General features: G+C 35.8%; 1 protein-coding gene across 3 annotated transcripts in view; it reads right to left on the bottom strand.

The window, feature by feature from the left end:
- Window positions 1-15,743, bottom strand: part of PCM1 (pericentriolar material 1) — a 39,544-nt gene extending 23,801 nt beyond the window's left edge. The window contains exons 1-15 of one of the 3 annotated variants that reach the window (XM_074154832.1): window positions 15,625-15,743; window positions 14,793-15,038; window positions 13,374-13,646; window positions 12,646-12,816; window positions 12,346-12,465; window positions 8,764-8,941; window positions 6,312-6,421; window positions 5,689-5,905; window positions 4,583-4,766; window positions 4,107-4,283; window positions 3,246-3,403; window positions 2,821-3,035; window positions 1,847-2,001; window positions 1,636-1,765; window positions 790-924 (exon numbers count right to left, since the gene is read on the bottom strand). In XM_074154832.1, coding sequence (XP_074010933.1) covers window positions 790-924; window positions 1,636-1,765; window positions 1,847-2,001; window positions 2,821-3,035; window positions 3,246-3,403; window positions 4,107-4,283; window positions 4,583-4,766; window positions 5,689-5,905; window positions 6,312-6,421; window positions 8,764-8,941; window positions 12,346-12,465; window positions 12,646-12,816; window positions 13,374-13,646; window positions 14,793-15,038; window positions 15,625-15,720 — 2,565 coding nt within the window. In that variant the 5' untranslated portion in view covers window positions 15,721-15,743. Of the gene's footprint in view, window positions 1-789; window positions 925-1,631; window positions 1,766-1,846; window positions 2,002-2,820; window positions 3,036-3,245; window positions 3,404-4,106; window positions 4,284-4,582; window positions 4,782-5,688; window positions 5,906-6,311; window positions 6,422-8,763; window positions 8,942-12,345; window positions 12,466-12,645; window positions 12,817-13,373; window positions 13,647-14,792; window positions 15,039-15,624 lie in introns of all 3 variants that reach the window. The other 2 variants (XM_074154835.1, XM_074154833.1) reach the window with 2 other exon arrangements.
- Between the last annotated feature and the right edge of the window lie 293 nt (window positions 15,744-16,036).

The raw sequence follows: 16,036 nt of genomic DNA, 5'->3' as shown, positions 1-16,036 counted from the left end.
CCATACCTATTTAGATAATTAGTAACCCAGGCTGTTTGTAGAGTGTTAGCAATTGCATCAGCACATTCATTTTAGAGACCGTTTCTTTTTAGCAGGAAGAATTCAGACCTTTATTTAGTGAAAAGGGACAAGCTGTCCTATAATGCTTATTTGGAAGATGGCAAAGTTCTGAAATTCTCTTCTTGGTGAAGGAAAAGTTCTCTTTTAATGACAACGGTACAGGCATTGCCCAATCGTCCTCACCTGAGTTGCTAAAGAAAAATTCACAAGAACGCTGATGCAACTCACAAAGTTTATTTAAAACGGTATTTTTCAGATACTTGTTTCATATGTCAAGTCTAGCCAGGAAACGCTCTTCATCACATATCCCTCCACACCTACAAATGCTAGCAAAATTTTCAGAAAGCAATATCCAGATCATTATTTAAAGCATGTATTTTGGAGGATGAGAGGAAAGAAGATGCACAGAAGAAACTAGATTTCAAATACGGCCATCATTTTCTTCATGGATGACTTGCCTGGGGTATACACTATCAAATGTTCACAGTACAAATTCAAAATTCTTCCAACTTCCACATTAATATTTGGCAACAACTGCTGTATTTGGGGAAGATCTTTGTCAGTTCGGGTCAGTATTCACTTCTTTCAGAAACGAAACAAAGTAGTTATACATACTTTGCTAAAATGGCTACTGCTCCACTCCCACGCTAAATACTTTAAAAAGTGTCCAAGTTACCTAGACTTTTTTCCTTTTTAAACTTATGTCACAGAATATCAAGTATGAAATACCTCATTGCCTACTGGTACAGATTCATCAAATTCAAGCAAAGGCTTGCCAGCTGCATTACACTCATTCATGCCTGGAGTTGAGGTTGCTGGTGAAATCTGCCTGTTCGCTGGGCAGTTGCCCAGGCCAGCTGACAACTGGAAGAGAAAGCAAAATGGCAAAATAGAGTACAGTAGCTTTCTATAATTTACCCGCTGTTAAAACCCAACACCATTCAGGTTTTATGAGATAGGAGAATTAGTATTCATTGAAAAGAGATTTTCAAATCAAATACTATTTCAGGACTTAGACAGGAATCAACAAAACTTATTTTTATGTAATATACTATTCTATAATGCTGTAGATGCACAGTATTGATACTTTACTGCTCACTTCATAGAAAAAAAAGTTCAAAGAGTATGAGAAACAGTACAATATTGTGCAATTAAGTTTGAATACAAAGAAAGCGTTGATCTCGTTTACGAGATACAATGTTGTTTCAAAGTACCAGACCTTGCAAGTGACTACCAAGAGGAGTGAAGAGTGAAGTGGCTAGAGTACGTATGGAGAGAAAAATTTCAGGCTAAAGATAAGACACAAGGTTCTCTGTCTTTGAAGAATTTAGAACAAGGCTTTTGAGAACAAAATTCAGTGAAACTGGAGCTTGATGCAGCAATCGCTGAGCAAGAACCTACAGTGGAGTGAGGTAACCGGAGTTCTTCTCTAGGCTTAGAAGACCAGCTGCTTACAGTATACAAAGATTACCCATTTTAAGTTCTTACCAATTTCTATAGTGAAAAAATGGTGAGAAAAATATTTTGGTTTGTTGCTCAACAGCTTAGGAAAGCAAAGAAATACTTTCTACCTACTTGAAGGTCAGGACAAGCTTTCTGTAACACTTGAATTTTTTCCTGAATTTCAATCAGTTTTCTTCTTTCTTCTTGCAACTGCTTGAGCTCCCGTTGCTGCTGCTGAAGTTTAGCTTCGTAAAACTTCTCTCTGCGTAAATAAGTTAACTGCATATTACTTGGCAAGAAGTTGCCTAAAGCATGATTCTACTATCCTTTGACAAAGGCATACCTTGCTTTTTCATTCAGTCCCGCACCCTTTTGTAACTTGTTGGTGCTGGCTCGGACATTGTTTGGTTGTTGCTTTGTCTCTTCCATCTCACCCAAAAACAAGTCACCAACATTCGATGCATTTGCAATTGTTGCTTGAGGTTCTGGATCATCATCCTGAAAGGATGTCAGAAAGGCAGTTAGGCCCTTATCAAGTTGATACATAAAATGTAACAAGTTTAGTTTGCCAAACTAATTTTTCAAAACTAAGCAGTCTGAATAGCTTTATCTTTAGTTCTAATTAAGATTGATTTTAGAGTTCTCACATAAAGCCTTTACGTTTCTGATAGACCTATGTGTATTCAGTACACAGACACTGAATCAGATGGTGCTCAAATGTAAACACTCTGTAGGGACATTAGATTGATAAAAAGATGTTTTAGTAAACGTCACTAAATTAGCATGAGATATTCTAAAATAAAAATACTGCAACTCATAGCTGGCCCTCAAGCCTAAAGAAAAACTCCAAAAAACCAACAACACCCCCTTAAACCCAAACCAAAATACCCGAACTCAAACATATTGCAACATCTGAAGATTTTGATCGAAACCAAGTAATTTTTCCTCAATTGACTGAACAATGTTGCAAAACCTAGGATTCAAAACCTATAACTGATGAATATACATTATAAGCTTAAAAATGCAGAGCAGTATTATTTTAAAAAAGTATTAGACTTAATGGTTCATATTTCATAATCCAGTGCCAAGTATTAAGACTATTCTTCTGTTAGTTTAGCATCCCCCAAGAAAATTCCAGATTTGAACTTCAGAAGTATCACCCCTGACTGCAGAAAAATCACACAGAATCTCTTTTTCCCAGCCTAAAAATGAGCTTTTTAAATGTTACTCTAAATAGTGTTTTTCCCTATTAAAAGTTATACATCACAGGAAATAATGAATGCTATATTTCTGTGCAGATTTATACTCATAAAATACCTGCACCATAGCAGCAAGGTTTTGTAACTGTCTCAGTTTCTGTTTGGCAGCTATAAGCCTATTGATCTTCTGCTCAAACTCGGCGTCTCCAGCAGCATCACCCAGGCTACTTCTATGGCTAGATACGGAATCTTCACTAACTCTATCGTCTTCCACTTCGTCGTCTTCCCCTTGGGGTAGGTCGATATCTTTGTCATCCTCCCTGTTATGACAGTCTGGAAGGGGGGAGAGGAAGAAACAAAACAGTACCAATGACACATTATTAAACTTCTGAAGTCCAGTGTAATTACTGGACATTAGAAAAACATCAGCTTCATGATTAGGCACTTGAACATTTTGCTCATCAAACAAGGTTTTCCCAAATGTGCAGCGATCAGAATTATTTGCACTAAGACTTAAAATTATTAGAAGATTTTAGAACATACCTAGAGTAGAAGACATTTTTAGAGTCCTTATATTAGCAGCAGATCGGTTATTTATTTCACAGTCTGTATTAAGATGTCTTCCATCTCTGTTATTAGTTCCACACTGTACATTTGAGTTGCTATTTATTTCACTCCAACTACTCATTCCTTGAGGGTTCCTAGGGTAAAATACATTACTCATGTTAACTTTTATGTCAATGGAATTTTGCTGCAGTCATTTTATTAACTGGCTTTTATAGGAATGTGTCCTGACCCTTTAAAAAAAAAAAAAGTCAACCTCATATAAAATAGTCCAGATATTTGGTATTTCTCTATATTCATCTCTCCAATAGAATTTTTTTTTTAAGCAATCAGAAGCAGTTATGAATTATCCCCTGCTAGATCTACAACAATATAAAAGGTTCTCAAGGTATATGTCTATATTATGAAAGCTTTGTCTGATTCATAGCTAAATTAGCATTCATTTCTGCACATTGAAGAAGCTTAGATGCACACAGTTGCCCTATTAGACTATAGCTCTAAATGCCTCTCTAAACTGAAGTTTGTTTTTATGCCCATTCCCTAGTCTAGGCCTGTTAACCTTCTAGTGGAATTCCCTACACATAATTCAGTGCTTAAACCCAAAGGAACCACAGATTTTGTAGCCTCTTATAGCCATTTTCTAAACAGTCAATCTAATCTACATTTGCTATATAAATAAGTTACCAAGAAAAGATTATAATGAATCGTCTGCATAAGAACACTACTTCAAATTAAAAATTTTGGAAAGTTAATGTTCTCACAGAATTAAGTTACTTCTGGTTGACCGAAACCTGTTACAACTTAACTACAAAGATTTAGGAGGACAAAAAGTATGACAACCTAATATTTGTAACAGGCTGTGGATCCTCATGTTCAGAATCACTTTCCGATTCTTCTGTTTCTTCCTCTTCCTTAGTGTTTTCGTTCACAGCATCTGTCATCATATCAGACGTTTGCTCATAGTAGTGAACTAACTCACGTAACTCATTCAGCCTCTTACGAACTTCATTTAACTTCCTGAGGAGAGAAAAAAAAAAAAAAAAAGAATATGCTATGTGTTTTGTCATATTAATCAAATCACGTTGAAAATTATATATATAAATAATGTAAAGCTCTTAAAGTTTACCGACTTTTTTCTAGCTGTAAGAACCTTTGGCTTGAAGCTCTGAACTCATTTAACTACCTTGGACCATTTACTAAATGGTCTATAATACTAAATTGAGTAGATTAAAATATGAAATGGTTTCTTAACGTCAAACTTATAACACTCAAAATCACTAAAGCACATTGTGAAAATAAAATGAAAGAACTTTTACTGAAGCTTTTCTGTTGGATTTAGATTGTCATCCTCTTCACTCTCGTTCTGAGAAACCAGGGAATCAGGAGGATAAGGAGCAGATGCCAGGCTATTTGATTCGCCATTGACAACAGTAACTATGCCCACTGGACCAGAAGCAGCTGAAGTTGTACTTCGTTGATCAATACTCCTTTGAGGAGAACCTGAAGCAGGAAAAACTACAGAAAAGACATATAGCTTGTAAGAACAACTCCCAAAAGGAACCTGCTAAACTGAATTACATTAAAATATAACTACAGAAAATATTACCAACATAGAAAACAGCAGTTAATAACTTCTCTTCTTAGAAGACCAAATGCTTTTGTCTTAAGTTTCATGGCATGCAATGCCAACAGGCAGAGTAAAAAGTAGCTTTTGCAAACTAGACTTCAGTCAGTTCCTTTTAGCTTTAGCACACTTCAGAAGTGGAAGCTTTCATGCTCTGAATCTGCCCAAAGAGTTATTTTAAGGTTTTATTTATGGCTGAATTGCTTTTTTTGAAATTTAACATTTCAACATGATAAAAATTCTATCATTTTTTGCCTCTGCTAAGCTCCTGCACCCATATGCTATAGAACGCAGATTTGAGATTTGATGTTTGCTTTTTTCAGCTATGCAAAAGCATATCCAAACATGCTTATATAATATGCGTTAAGTACATGTCAAAAGATGGGGCTATAGCAATGTAACTATTAAATCAGTCTGCCCTTCTCCAGGACCATGCTTCAAGTGCCTCAATTCTTAGTGTTAACCAGAATACGCTGTGATCACTCTTGAGAAATTTCCAGCTATAGGATAAACTTCACCAGTACAAATGTATTTCTAGAAATAGAAAGCAAGAGCAGCAAGTAGGCCCACATAAAGATTTTAAGCAAAAACACTCATCATCATTACTTGTAGAGCTCTCCATTAACCCAGGAACTTATAAAGCACTAAAAAACATTTATATAATATTGTCCCAGCACAGCTTTATCACCTGCATTTCATTAACCAGTTGCAAGCTGAAAGACCCTGTTACAAACAGTCACATTAAAAAAAAAAAAGCTGTATTCTTGAAAAGATACAATTCTGCCTATGTTTACTTACAGGAAGAGTTATTCAGATGTTGGTCACGAAGCGTGTGAAGTTCTCCTAACAGTTTGTCCATTTTTTGCTTTTTTCCCTGCAACATTCGCATCTTGTTAAAAAGCTGTGCCTTCTCCTCTGACAAGTGTTCAGACACAGAAGAGTTTCTGCTTTGGGAAATCTCTCTGGTGAGCGAAAGACTTTCTGCTTGCCTTCTGTTGTCTGGCACAGATTGTGTCTAAAAAGAGTAATTTCATTTTATTCAGACTACTATGAAAAAAGCCACATATACAAAAATCCCTCTTGTAGGCTTGTTAGGCTCAACACCAGAACAAAGAACATTACACAGGGAAACTGATACTGAAAACACTCTCATGATATCCCAACTATATATTGAGTTAACATGTAATTCTATTGCAATATAGAAACTACCTCTCTGGACTTTCATGGAAAACTGAGAGGTAGAAAGTATAGATCAGTCAGATGGCAAGTCTTCAGAAAAATAATAGTCTTTCAAGTTTGGGAAAATCCTAATTACTCCACTAGCAAACGCCCACAAATAAGCAAGACAAACATTAAACTGCACTGTTCAAAAGAACATGAAAAACAGAAAGTGACAAAACTTACACAATGCAAGGACTGACCTGAGAATCATGAAGCTGGTTATGAAAGCGCTGAATTAAGTCATTCAATTCTTCATTCAGTTCTGATGTGAGGCTTACTCCTGAAACACTACCTGTAGTCTCTGTGACAACTGGGCATGCAGACGAAGGAGGAGAAAATGTAAATACTTTTCCACAGTGATGAAATAAAGGCTATTTGATGAAAATTTCTGGTATAACAAGAACATCAATATACTGCACCCCTTAAAATACAGTAATTATTTTTAATGTTGTGTCCTTCCCACCAACTTTACACTTGAAAGATTACTTCCATTACAGAAATGCTACCAAGCCACTCACAGCTCCTTTCTGCAGAACCACACAAAAGGATTTTCAAGTCCATTCTGTGTTTTGCTAAAAAGGCGAGAGCAAAATGAAAACAACCAAGTTGCCTAGAGTTGATGGAAACATTTTTCTTGTTAAAAACAAAATGGTTGTTAACTTAGTACAGCCAAACCAAGAGCAGTTCATGTAATTTTACTTCCTTAAAATAACAAATTAACAAGACGGCAAGCTTTTATCTTGGTATAAGTTATAATCTTTACAGCTGCAGTCTTGGGGCTTTGTCCTTCAAAAAGCTTTATGAGAAGAATACATTAAAAAGAAAGCTCTCCTCCGCCCTCAAAAACTCAGATTCAAACAGTACTAAGATATGGAACTGGCAGTTGAGAGATCCAAATATTTTCCGCCAACATGAACCAATACTTCGTAAGAAAAATCAAGCACAAATACTATCTATTTTCCCCATAGATCACGGCTTTTTTACTGGATTTAGTCACAATAAGTTTTACTATTTTCAAATTTAAAACCACTTATTTTGCCCTATGTTGGATTTGAATCTTTACATTTCCTGCCCTACAGTTCTAGCACATACCACATCCTTAAGTCAGTCAACACAAACAGCAGTAAGAAACTGTCATTAAGAGTGACATAAATGGAAATGTGAAACAAATAAAAACACCACCAAAGAATTAAAAAAAACCCAAAGTAGTTCTAATTTATCATAAGTAATCCTATCTTCTACCTACGTCATCAGAACATTCCTCATCAAGATGAAGTTTTATATATTTGAGGAAAGAAGAGAAAGCAGATTCCATCACAGCGTTACTGCTGCAGAGCAGACAGGAGAAAAGCAACTACTGGAAACCATTTGAGAAACAAAGAAACACCTTTAGATGGCACCTGCTGCTTTTGCTCCTGCAGTAGCTTTCTAGAAGCTCTCTACCTACCAGCTTCTCCCCCCTACACTAAAATTTAAAGTTTTCTTAACTAGTTCCATCTTCTTTCCTATAGTCTATTGAATCTAGGACAGAAGAAAAAGCAGAAAGAGGAGCTCATCAGAGCAAAGAACCTTAAAGGGAGACTTTTTGTAAATATAGCTTATATTTCTATAAATTAAGCAATTTTAAATACAAAAACTAACTGTAATAAGAACTGCTATCCCATATGCCCTCTAATCCTTCCCAAGGCAACATGGGGAAGAGTCATGGAACAGTAACACAGAGTGAATCTGAACCTGCTGGGTGCAAAAATGTCATTCCCTACGACCGCACACATAACTGTACCCCTTTTCCAAAGAAAACTGAACAGGATTCAGGGAGGGGTGAAGGGCAGGATGAGTTTCCAACAAACAACAGATAATTCACATGTCAACAGCACACAAATCAAGGCCAACCATATCCCTTTCAAGACTGAATTCTTGAGAAAACAATTCTGCTGACAACCTTTAAGGAGCTATCAAAAAGAAGTCTCTGTCCCAAAGGTAGTTTTTGAAAAATTGGGAATATATGAAAATTAATTAGAAGAATGCTTTTAAACTGAAGGCTAACACATAATGGTGGTGCTCTATTATCAGAACCATGCTCTGAATTTACACACATAGAATTTCAGGGTTCTAGTTTCATATTTACTTCCATAACTGCTTTAGCAACTTCCTCCGTTCTTTTATTGGATAAACCATTAATCTAACAGTGGCTATTAAACTGGCAAGCAACCAGCCACTGAAAAAAACCCCAAAGAATCCCATGAAAAAGCAAACAAAACCTCACACTACCAACTGCCTACAGCCAGAAAGACGCAGAAAGGGAGAGAACACTCTGTATCCCCCAACTCCGATTCTTCCCTTCAAAGGCCTGGTACAGTGATGCAGAGGAGAGACAGACTCCTAATCTGAGGTAGCAGACCAATTTTTAGGAGAAAAATCCATAATTTTAGGATTTTAAAAGTAAACCACAGATCAGCTGTGTAGTTTTTAACTGACAATTCATTGCACAAGGTTACACTCTAAACTCTTTTAAGAAATAGAAGCCTTGCAGTATATTTTTTAAAAGTGCATTATAAAAAAAAGACTTTTTAATGCCTATTCCACAACTCCAGCTTTAATAATTCAATCAGCATGCTAACATGCTATTGACGAGACAGCCATTCCACGTACCGGAATCATCCATGACAGCAATTGCTTGTTCTGCTTTATGCTGCAAAACAAGAAGAGCTGCCTGTCTTCCTTGAAGAGCCTTTAATTGCTCCTGCTGTTGTAACATCCTTTTCAATAAATCATGCTGCTTCTTCAAGTTCTCCAACTCCTCTTTAGCTTCCTGTTGAGGATCTCTGGCCTGCAAGATATGGAAGAACATTACCATAATCATGACAGTTTATTTGTTGAGCACTAGTGATAAAAGTTTCAAAACAATCAGGACTTTAATAGATTCAAACAGCCTAGTTAGTCTAAAAAGGTGAAAATGAAACACCTTCACCTTTCCGGTAGTCCTTTTCAGTCTAAAAATTTTAGATATCCAGTAGGGAAAAGCCTGTACCACCAAGGTTCATGCTTACCACTCCTGGGGGTTAAGTTTTCTTATCCACTCAGCCGCCCTAACGTGCCCCAAAGACTAACCCAAGCATCCCTCTGGCATTTGAATCTTAAATTCATAGAAGAGCACGTGAAGCTATAAGACTGGTAAAGCTAAGCAAGATAAGGCATAGTATCATGGAGCTATACATAATACAAGATCTAGATTGATTTACTGGCCTAAAATTTCTAAGTTTTCAGCAGAGTGTTTTGGGCAGTTATACTCCTCTAACCTAGAACGTGTTTAGTTTTGTAGGCTATAATTGTGCCATAAGTTCTAGAATATACCAGATTTAGGTAAACCAGTGTCAAAACAAAACCACGCACAGAACCCCCTCTATACCATATTTTCAAACACATGGAATTAGATCTGAAGGAACATGAACTGCCCAAAGCATGTTGGACAGTTAAAATATATATAAAAACTAAGTTATTTTCCTCATTAAAAGCTGGAGATTTGTCTCAAAACTTTTATTCGAGGACTGTTAGCAAATTAAGTATTTTAATGAGACATCCAGTTAAGATCCTGATCCTGTCTGAAGTTGGATTATCACACTATGCGGATGAAACCACGGAAAAATTTGCCTCCTTTTTGTTAGAGTTGACAAGTATTTAAAAAGAACATTACTAACTTAAAATTATCATATTCTCTCTACATAGTGCTGAGTTCCTGAACTACAAAATTCTCAGTTCAAAAATTCTGCACCAAATGTCAGAATAGAAGAACACATCTTATTAACTAGTTCTGGGTACCAGGGAATGCTCAACTTTCCAGCAGAGAAAGGAGAGCGCATCCAGAATTCTAAACTTCTCAAAATGTCACTAAAACACATACTGCAGCTGGCACTGACTATTCCTGTTAATTTTTCATCTTTTATATATGTAGTAGAGCAGAATAAAGTACACAATGAAATCAACACAGGAAGGAATGAGGGGCAGAAAGGGGAAAAAGGGGATGCATCTCAGTCTCGCTCACCTATTAACTAAACCAAGCTTTACCTAAAGTACCAGATTTGCTTGAGTTCATTAAAATCAAACAACAAAGTTTTCAAGCTTAGTTCTACATTTAGACTAATAACCTTGACAAAACATTTAAGCCTTTTGTTTTACAGAAAAAAATATAATTTTATGGAAAAAAAAATAATCAAACTTAAGACTTTTTTCTTGTTTTTAATCAGAGTAAGAGGCAAAGCCATAGAAAAAGCTGGTAACAAATAACGAAAGAAGTTTTAGACTCCAAGCCCCTTAGTCTTCCCTCTTCCCACCAACTATTTATATAAATAGCTATAAAAAAAACCCCAACCACTTGTGGAACAAGTTAAGGCTACTATCCTCTAACTTATTTTTTCTATGTGGTATTAGCTTAAATTTGCATTGGCAGACTATTAGTGTCTGAAAGTCACAGTGTTTTCCCAGAAAGAGAACAGTAAAACCAGAAGGATCATCTACATAAAATCAGAACACCTGCTGCACTGTTACATGTTGTACTTTCTCTGTCAATGTTGACATTTCAGAAGAGAAAGTTGTCAAACATTTCCATTTCAAGATAAAAAAAAACAACTCTAAGCAAAGAAGATTCATTAAATGAAAAGACAGCGGGATACAAACAGGCCAAATGGGAACATTCAGCGTAAGTAACAAATACATTTGAAGCAGTTAACAGGAGAAAAAAAAAAAACAAAATCAGCATGTATAAACCCTATTTGAGGCTAAAATAATATTTTGAAGTGTACCTTTGAAGTCAATCCATGTTCTTGGCTATTAATCCTACAAGGCCAGATTTCCCTGTCATTCAGAGCAGCTCTGTCACTTTTCCCTTTCGGGCTTGCTGTAACATCAATGTCTGTAACCTGTTCTTGTGAAGCTGAATTCCCTAGTTTGTCCTCAATGCGGGGCCGAATGCTCAAACTAAAAGATACCTCCTTTATTAAATAGTTTAGTAGGTTAGATTTTGAACATGTGCTCCAACTTAGCATGCATTTTTAAGTTACAAACCTACCCACTTGTATCTTGTCAAATAATCAAAACAAATATCAAATAAAATCTACTAAAGAGCAAAGACATTTTTAGTCATTCCTAGAATTTTCATAACAATAAGGCTCTAGACAGCAATCAACCTTCTAAGACTAGACGTATTCATTCTGCATATAATATATTCAAGCTGCATGTTAACAGATGCAAAATGAAGAACCAAACATCAAAATTAAACCTCATTTTGCAAAAACAAAAAAGGCAAGAAGAAAAATGCAAGTTTACATGCATACTACTTAAAAACTGTACCGGTCTTTTTCTGCATTTTTCAATATATTTCTTTTTTTAAGTTAAATGTACATCTTCCACGTCTATCCCTTTATTTTCTTACAGGGATAGAAAAAGTTCTTACAAAGCTAAAAATAATTACAAATACTTCTTAATGTTTTAACTGCTGTTTTACGTCTAAGCGTGTAAACTCTCCTCATCTGTAGAACATTCATAGTAGTAACTGAGCTATCTAGTACCTTTTCTCAGTATATTGGTATTGGAAGACGTAAAATATAAGTTGTTATTAAAATGCTTTTGTATCTACTACAAGAATTGTTTACCATGTTCATTTAAAAGCTTTTATAAATAAAAAGGAAGACTGACTGTGTATCTCAGAACATAATTCAGAATACATTTTGTAAAAGGTGCTCATCTCTCCAAAAATGAAGAGAAACTTCTGTGTTAGGTTAATACCATCATATCACTAGAAAAATGCTTGGGCAATGGCCCACTAATGACTCATTTCTAACCCTCTCCTCACCCAACACCACCAAGTTTTCCCCACTAACAGAAACGAACTTATAGATGAAAAATTGTATACCAAACTATCCCTTCCTACATTAATACAGTGCATGCTCTGCTAAACTAAACTTTTAACCTTTCATCCTGCTTTGAAGAAAGACTGAAGATTTTTAAGAAAACTAATCAAGCTATATTGTGACAGAATCATCATTTTTTTTCCCATATTAAAAAAAAAAAAATAAATCCACACATGCATTGCATAAACACCTCCTGAATGGTGTGTTTGGAGATTTACTATTTTTTAATTGAACTGCAGATTATGACACTATCACAACATTCACTATCACTATCAAAACTAAACAAAGTCTTCATTTCTAGCACCTTAATTACTTAAAGGAAGCTTACCGTGGTATCTGAAGCCTCAGACTGCACATCAATGTTTAGCGATGTGCTCTCACCTACAGAACCAGATCCCACAGCTGAATCTATAGTCCGAACATCATCATCCTCCTCATTTTCTCTAGCCTGAAATATTTCATTGGCATAAATCAAAAGCTATATAAAGGGGGCAGTAAAAATGAACTATGGAAGGTACTACATATCAAACAAAATCAACACCCCCAGTAGCACCATCAAAACATCAATGGTCAACTCCTAAAAAAGGCTTACGAAACAGAAAAAAATGTATTATGTTCTTAAACTTACAAGCATCTTTTGCAAAAATTTCAGATAGGATTTCTCCTGCTCTTTAAGGTGATCTATAAGGTGTGATAAACGCTCAACATTGGCCGATCTTTCATTTTTCTCTACAAGATCATCCCGCATGGAGCTGGCCTTAGCAATATAGTCGCGAATCTGAACTAGTCTGCTCACAATCTGTAAAGACACTGAAATTACTGAATGCATTCAGCTACAGCTTTAGTGTATTTAAGACACAAGACATGGTGACAGCAACAGCAAAGTAGTAATTAAAGGGTGACATACTAGTACTTTCAATCCTATAAGCACACTTCTGCAAGTGGTTAAAAGTCAACAGCTTTTATAAGCATAGATTTATGCATGCGTGAATTTGCAGGGCTGAAGCACGGCGCTTCTTGTCGACATAGGCTAAAAGACAATTGAACTCATTAATATATAAAAATATTAAACTGTGAGAGCATCTTCTGGAACCATATAAAAGAGAACCAACCTCTAAGTTGAAAATTAATACTGCTTCTGTTACCAATAAGCAGCTTTCTAAAGAATACATGATTAAGTTTGGTTTCACATTTTCATCAAGTTGCCTTTTAGAACAGTGGGAAGATAACCATTTCCAGTAAAGATTTAATAGTTATACTTCTCAGAAATTTAGAAAAAAGCAGTGAAAAGTCTCAAGGTAAATAAAAGCTTTCTAAGAGTCAATATTCTGTAGACTTTAGAGGCCATGTAAATACCTGGCTACTATCCATAGCTGGTTCTCTCCTTCCATCTTCTTGAGCAGAGACTTGACAATTTTGTAAGAAATCCTTGCTTAGAGCAGCTCCAAACAACTCTTTACATTGCACTGTTACCCCACTTTCCTTTTTTTGGGAACCTGAGGCAGGATCTTTACTTTTGTTAGTGTTTATCTGCAGTGACAGGAAGTTGAATGGCTTTTTGTTTTCATTAAGTTGACGTTTGTTGTTAGCAGCTGTTGCCCTGCCTTGAGAATCACTTCCAATGCTTCTCTATAAACAAAAACAAAAAAAAGAACAATTGTGGGGTTTTTTTTCCCTCCAATATATTCTCAACACTGATTAGTTTCACTGCTTGGACTACCAGTTCTGCAGTATTATTAGACCAACTTTAAAGTTACCTTATTAGTCACTGACTAGCCAAAAGCTAAAGACAGCGCCGATGATTTTCCCCACGTAGTCTTCAGAAAGTAAGCCCACCCTCCTGTTATCCCAGAACAGCTGAGAAGCAAAAGCGTTCTGCAGTTCCTCAGAGCTTAGTTCCTCATCCTTGCTGTGGCCTCCACCTTTACTATAGCGAAAGGCATCCTACTTCTCCAGGTATATTTGGGAGAATAACAATAATAAAAGGGCAATATATTCACTTGCAGAATATGTAATCTCCTAACTTCAGCTTTTCCTTAGAACCTTATGAATAGCAACTTGTTGCCGTAACGTACATTTGGGGAAGAAGTTATGCCCAGTCTTTATATTCTAAGTCAAAGCAATGAATCGCATTTGAAAGAATCTTCACAACCCAAACAAGTCAACAACAGACTTTGGCAAAGATTAACAAGCCTCTATTCTGAAACTGTTAGCACAAATATACGCTTTGTTACCAAAGAATTAATCCCTCATACTTTCGATTGTTTTGGACAAGGGAAGGATGAGTGTGCTGTATTCCCAAAGAAGCAGTTAGGTCTCAAAAATTCATGCCACACATTTCTCCACACTCTACTGAGCAGTACTTTTTAATGCTAGTCTTTTACTTAATCCACAAGGATAACAACATTCAGGATCACAAACTGGCACTTCAAAAACAGACTTTCAAAATAAGGTAACAGATATTTTCAAGTGGCAGACAAGTACAATGAGTAAGAAATACCGATCTGAGGACACAGGAATTTGTTAATGATTGAGAGAAAGAAAGCGAAGAGAGCTAGCATACTCTAAGCACAGGAAAGCCCTGGTCCTGAACTTTCCATAATCTTCTCAAGTTTAAAACCAATTATGATTTGGCTCCCATGGCACCTATAAACTCTTTTTTTTAACCTTAATTTTTTATGAAAGCTTTCTTTATTCATCTGTCAAATTATTAAAAGATAGCTGAATAAATGTTGTCATCACATTTATAGCAGGAGCGAGCATTCACACACAAACCTGATCCAGATCACTGAAGTTTATTCTTTGCTTAAGCCTTTCTAGTTCAGCCTGCTCTGGAACAGACATCTGGGTCATGTATCGAGCATGAGGAAAACTATGAGGAGTTCTGGTCTTCCGTCGCCCCATTCCAGGTGAGGATTCTGGAGATATATCATTAGTCAGCCTTGTTTCCGCTTCCCCACCAAGCTTTTTCTTGTTTTTTTCTGAAGATCTGTTTGCTTTTTTCTGTTGACCTCCCCAGTCCTTAAGGGGAAGGAGAAGGAAGAAAAAAACCATCATATTTGTTATCCACATAGATAAAAAGTAAATGTTTTAATTCAGTGAAAGAGAGTTTACTTTCATTTTAGAAGTGATATCAAAATATGCACTAAGCTTTCTAGAGCAAACATCACATTACAAGATATAATTTTCTCCACTGCCTAAATTAAAAATAGCTTGTCAGGAAAATTTAAACTCATTTCATCCAACTATGCATTACATTAATTTTAAAAGTTCTAAACTGCTGAAGAGTCTTCAGCAAAGAAGAAAAATACAATTTTAGCTTCATCTGAAATTAGAGTTTTCAGTTTCATGACACCTACAACACTTTTGTGTCTAGCTGCTTTATTTACACAAAACACTTCCCATAAATACATCTACAGACTCTGAATTACACTCATTGCTTGCTTACATTTATCTCAATTATTTTTATTGGTTTTACAGATACTTACCTGCAAAGCTGTACTGACAAGGCTTAGGGTTTTGCATTGTTACCTGCCACTAACAGAATCTACCTGGTAATTTTAACGTACAGCATAAAATGGCAACTGAAAGATAAGATGAATTATACCGTGTTGTTCAGCCGGTCATCAAGGCTCTCATTGCTCCAGCTAGGCAAGTCCTGATCATTCATACCTTCTTCAAAGGGACCACCTCCTGTTGCCATGACAAGCAATCAATAAAAAGAATCTAAAAAAAATAGTTGAAAGAAATGTGTTGTATTAAAAATCAGTTTATGTAGCATATTTTAAAGATTCATAATCTGAGATGACAACTACATATTGATTAGAAAACGCAAACACAAGGCTGGTTTAGGAAACTAAACCCCCTGTTTACTAAACTGTGTTACTAAAAATGTAACAGTGAGAAGAACATAGATAATGGCATTAAAAATTAAACAAGAAGTAGCTGTGGGTTTGTTTGAGGTTTTTTTACCTTTTTTTTTTTAATCCCTGCTCTTAGAAAGTAAAGAAATATATATT

This window comes from Numenius arquata, chromosome 10 (assembly GCF_964106895.1).
Source record: "Numenius arquata chromosome 10, bNumArq3.hap1.1, whole genome shotgun sequence".
Classification (NCBI taxonomy): domain Eukaryota; kingdom Metazoa; phylum Chordata; class Aves; order Charadriiformes; family Scolopacidae; genus Numenius; species Numenius arquata.
The sequence above is the reverse complement of the archived record's forward strand: the minus strand, read 5'-3'. Positions and strand labels throughout refer to the sequence as shown.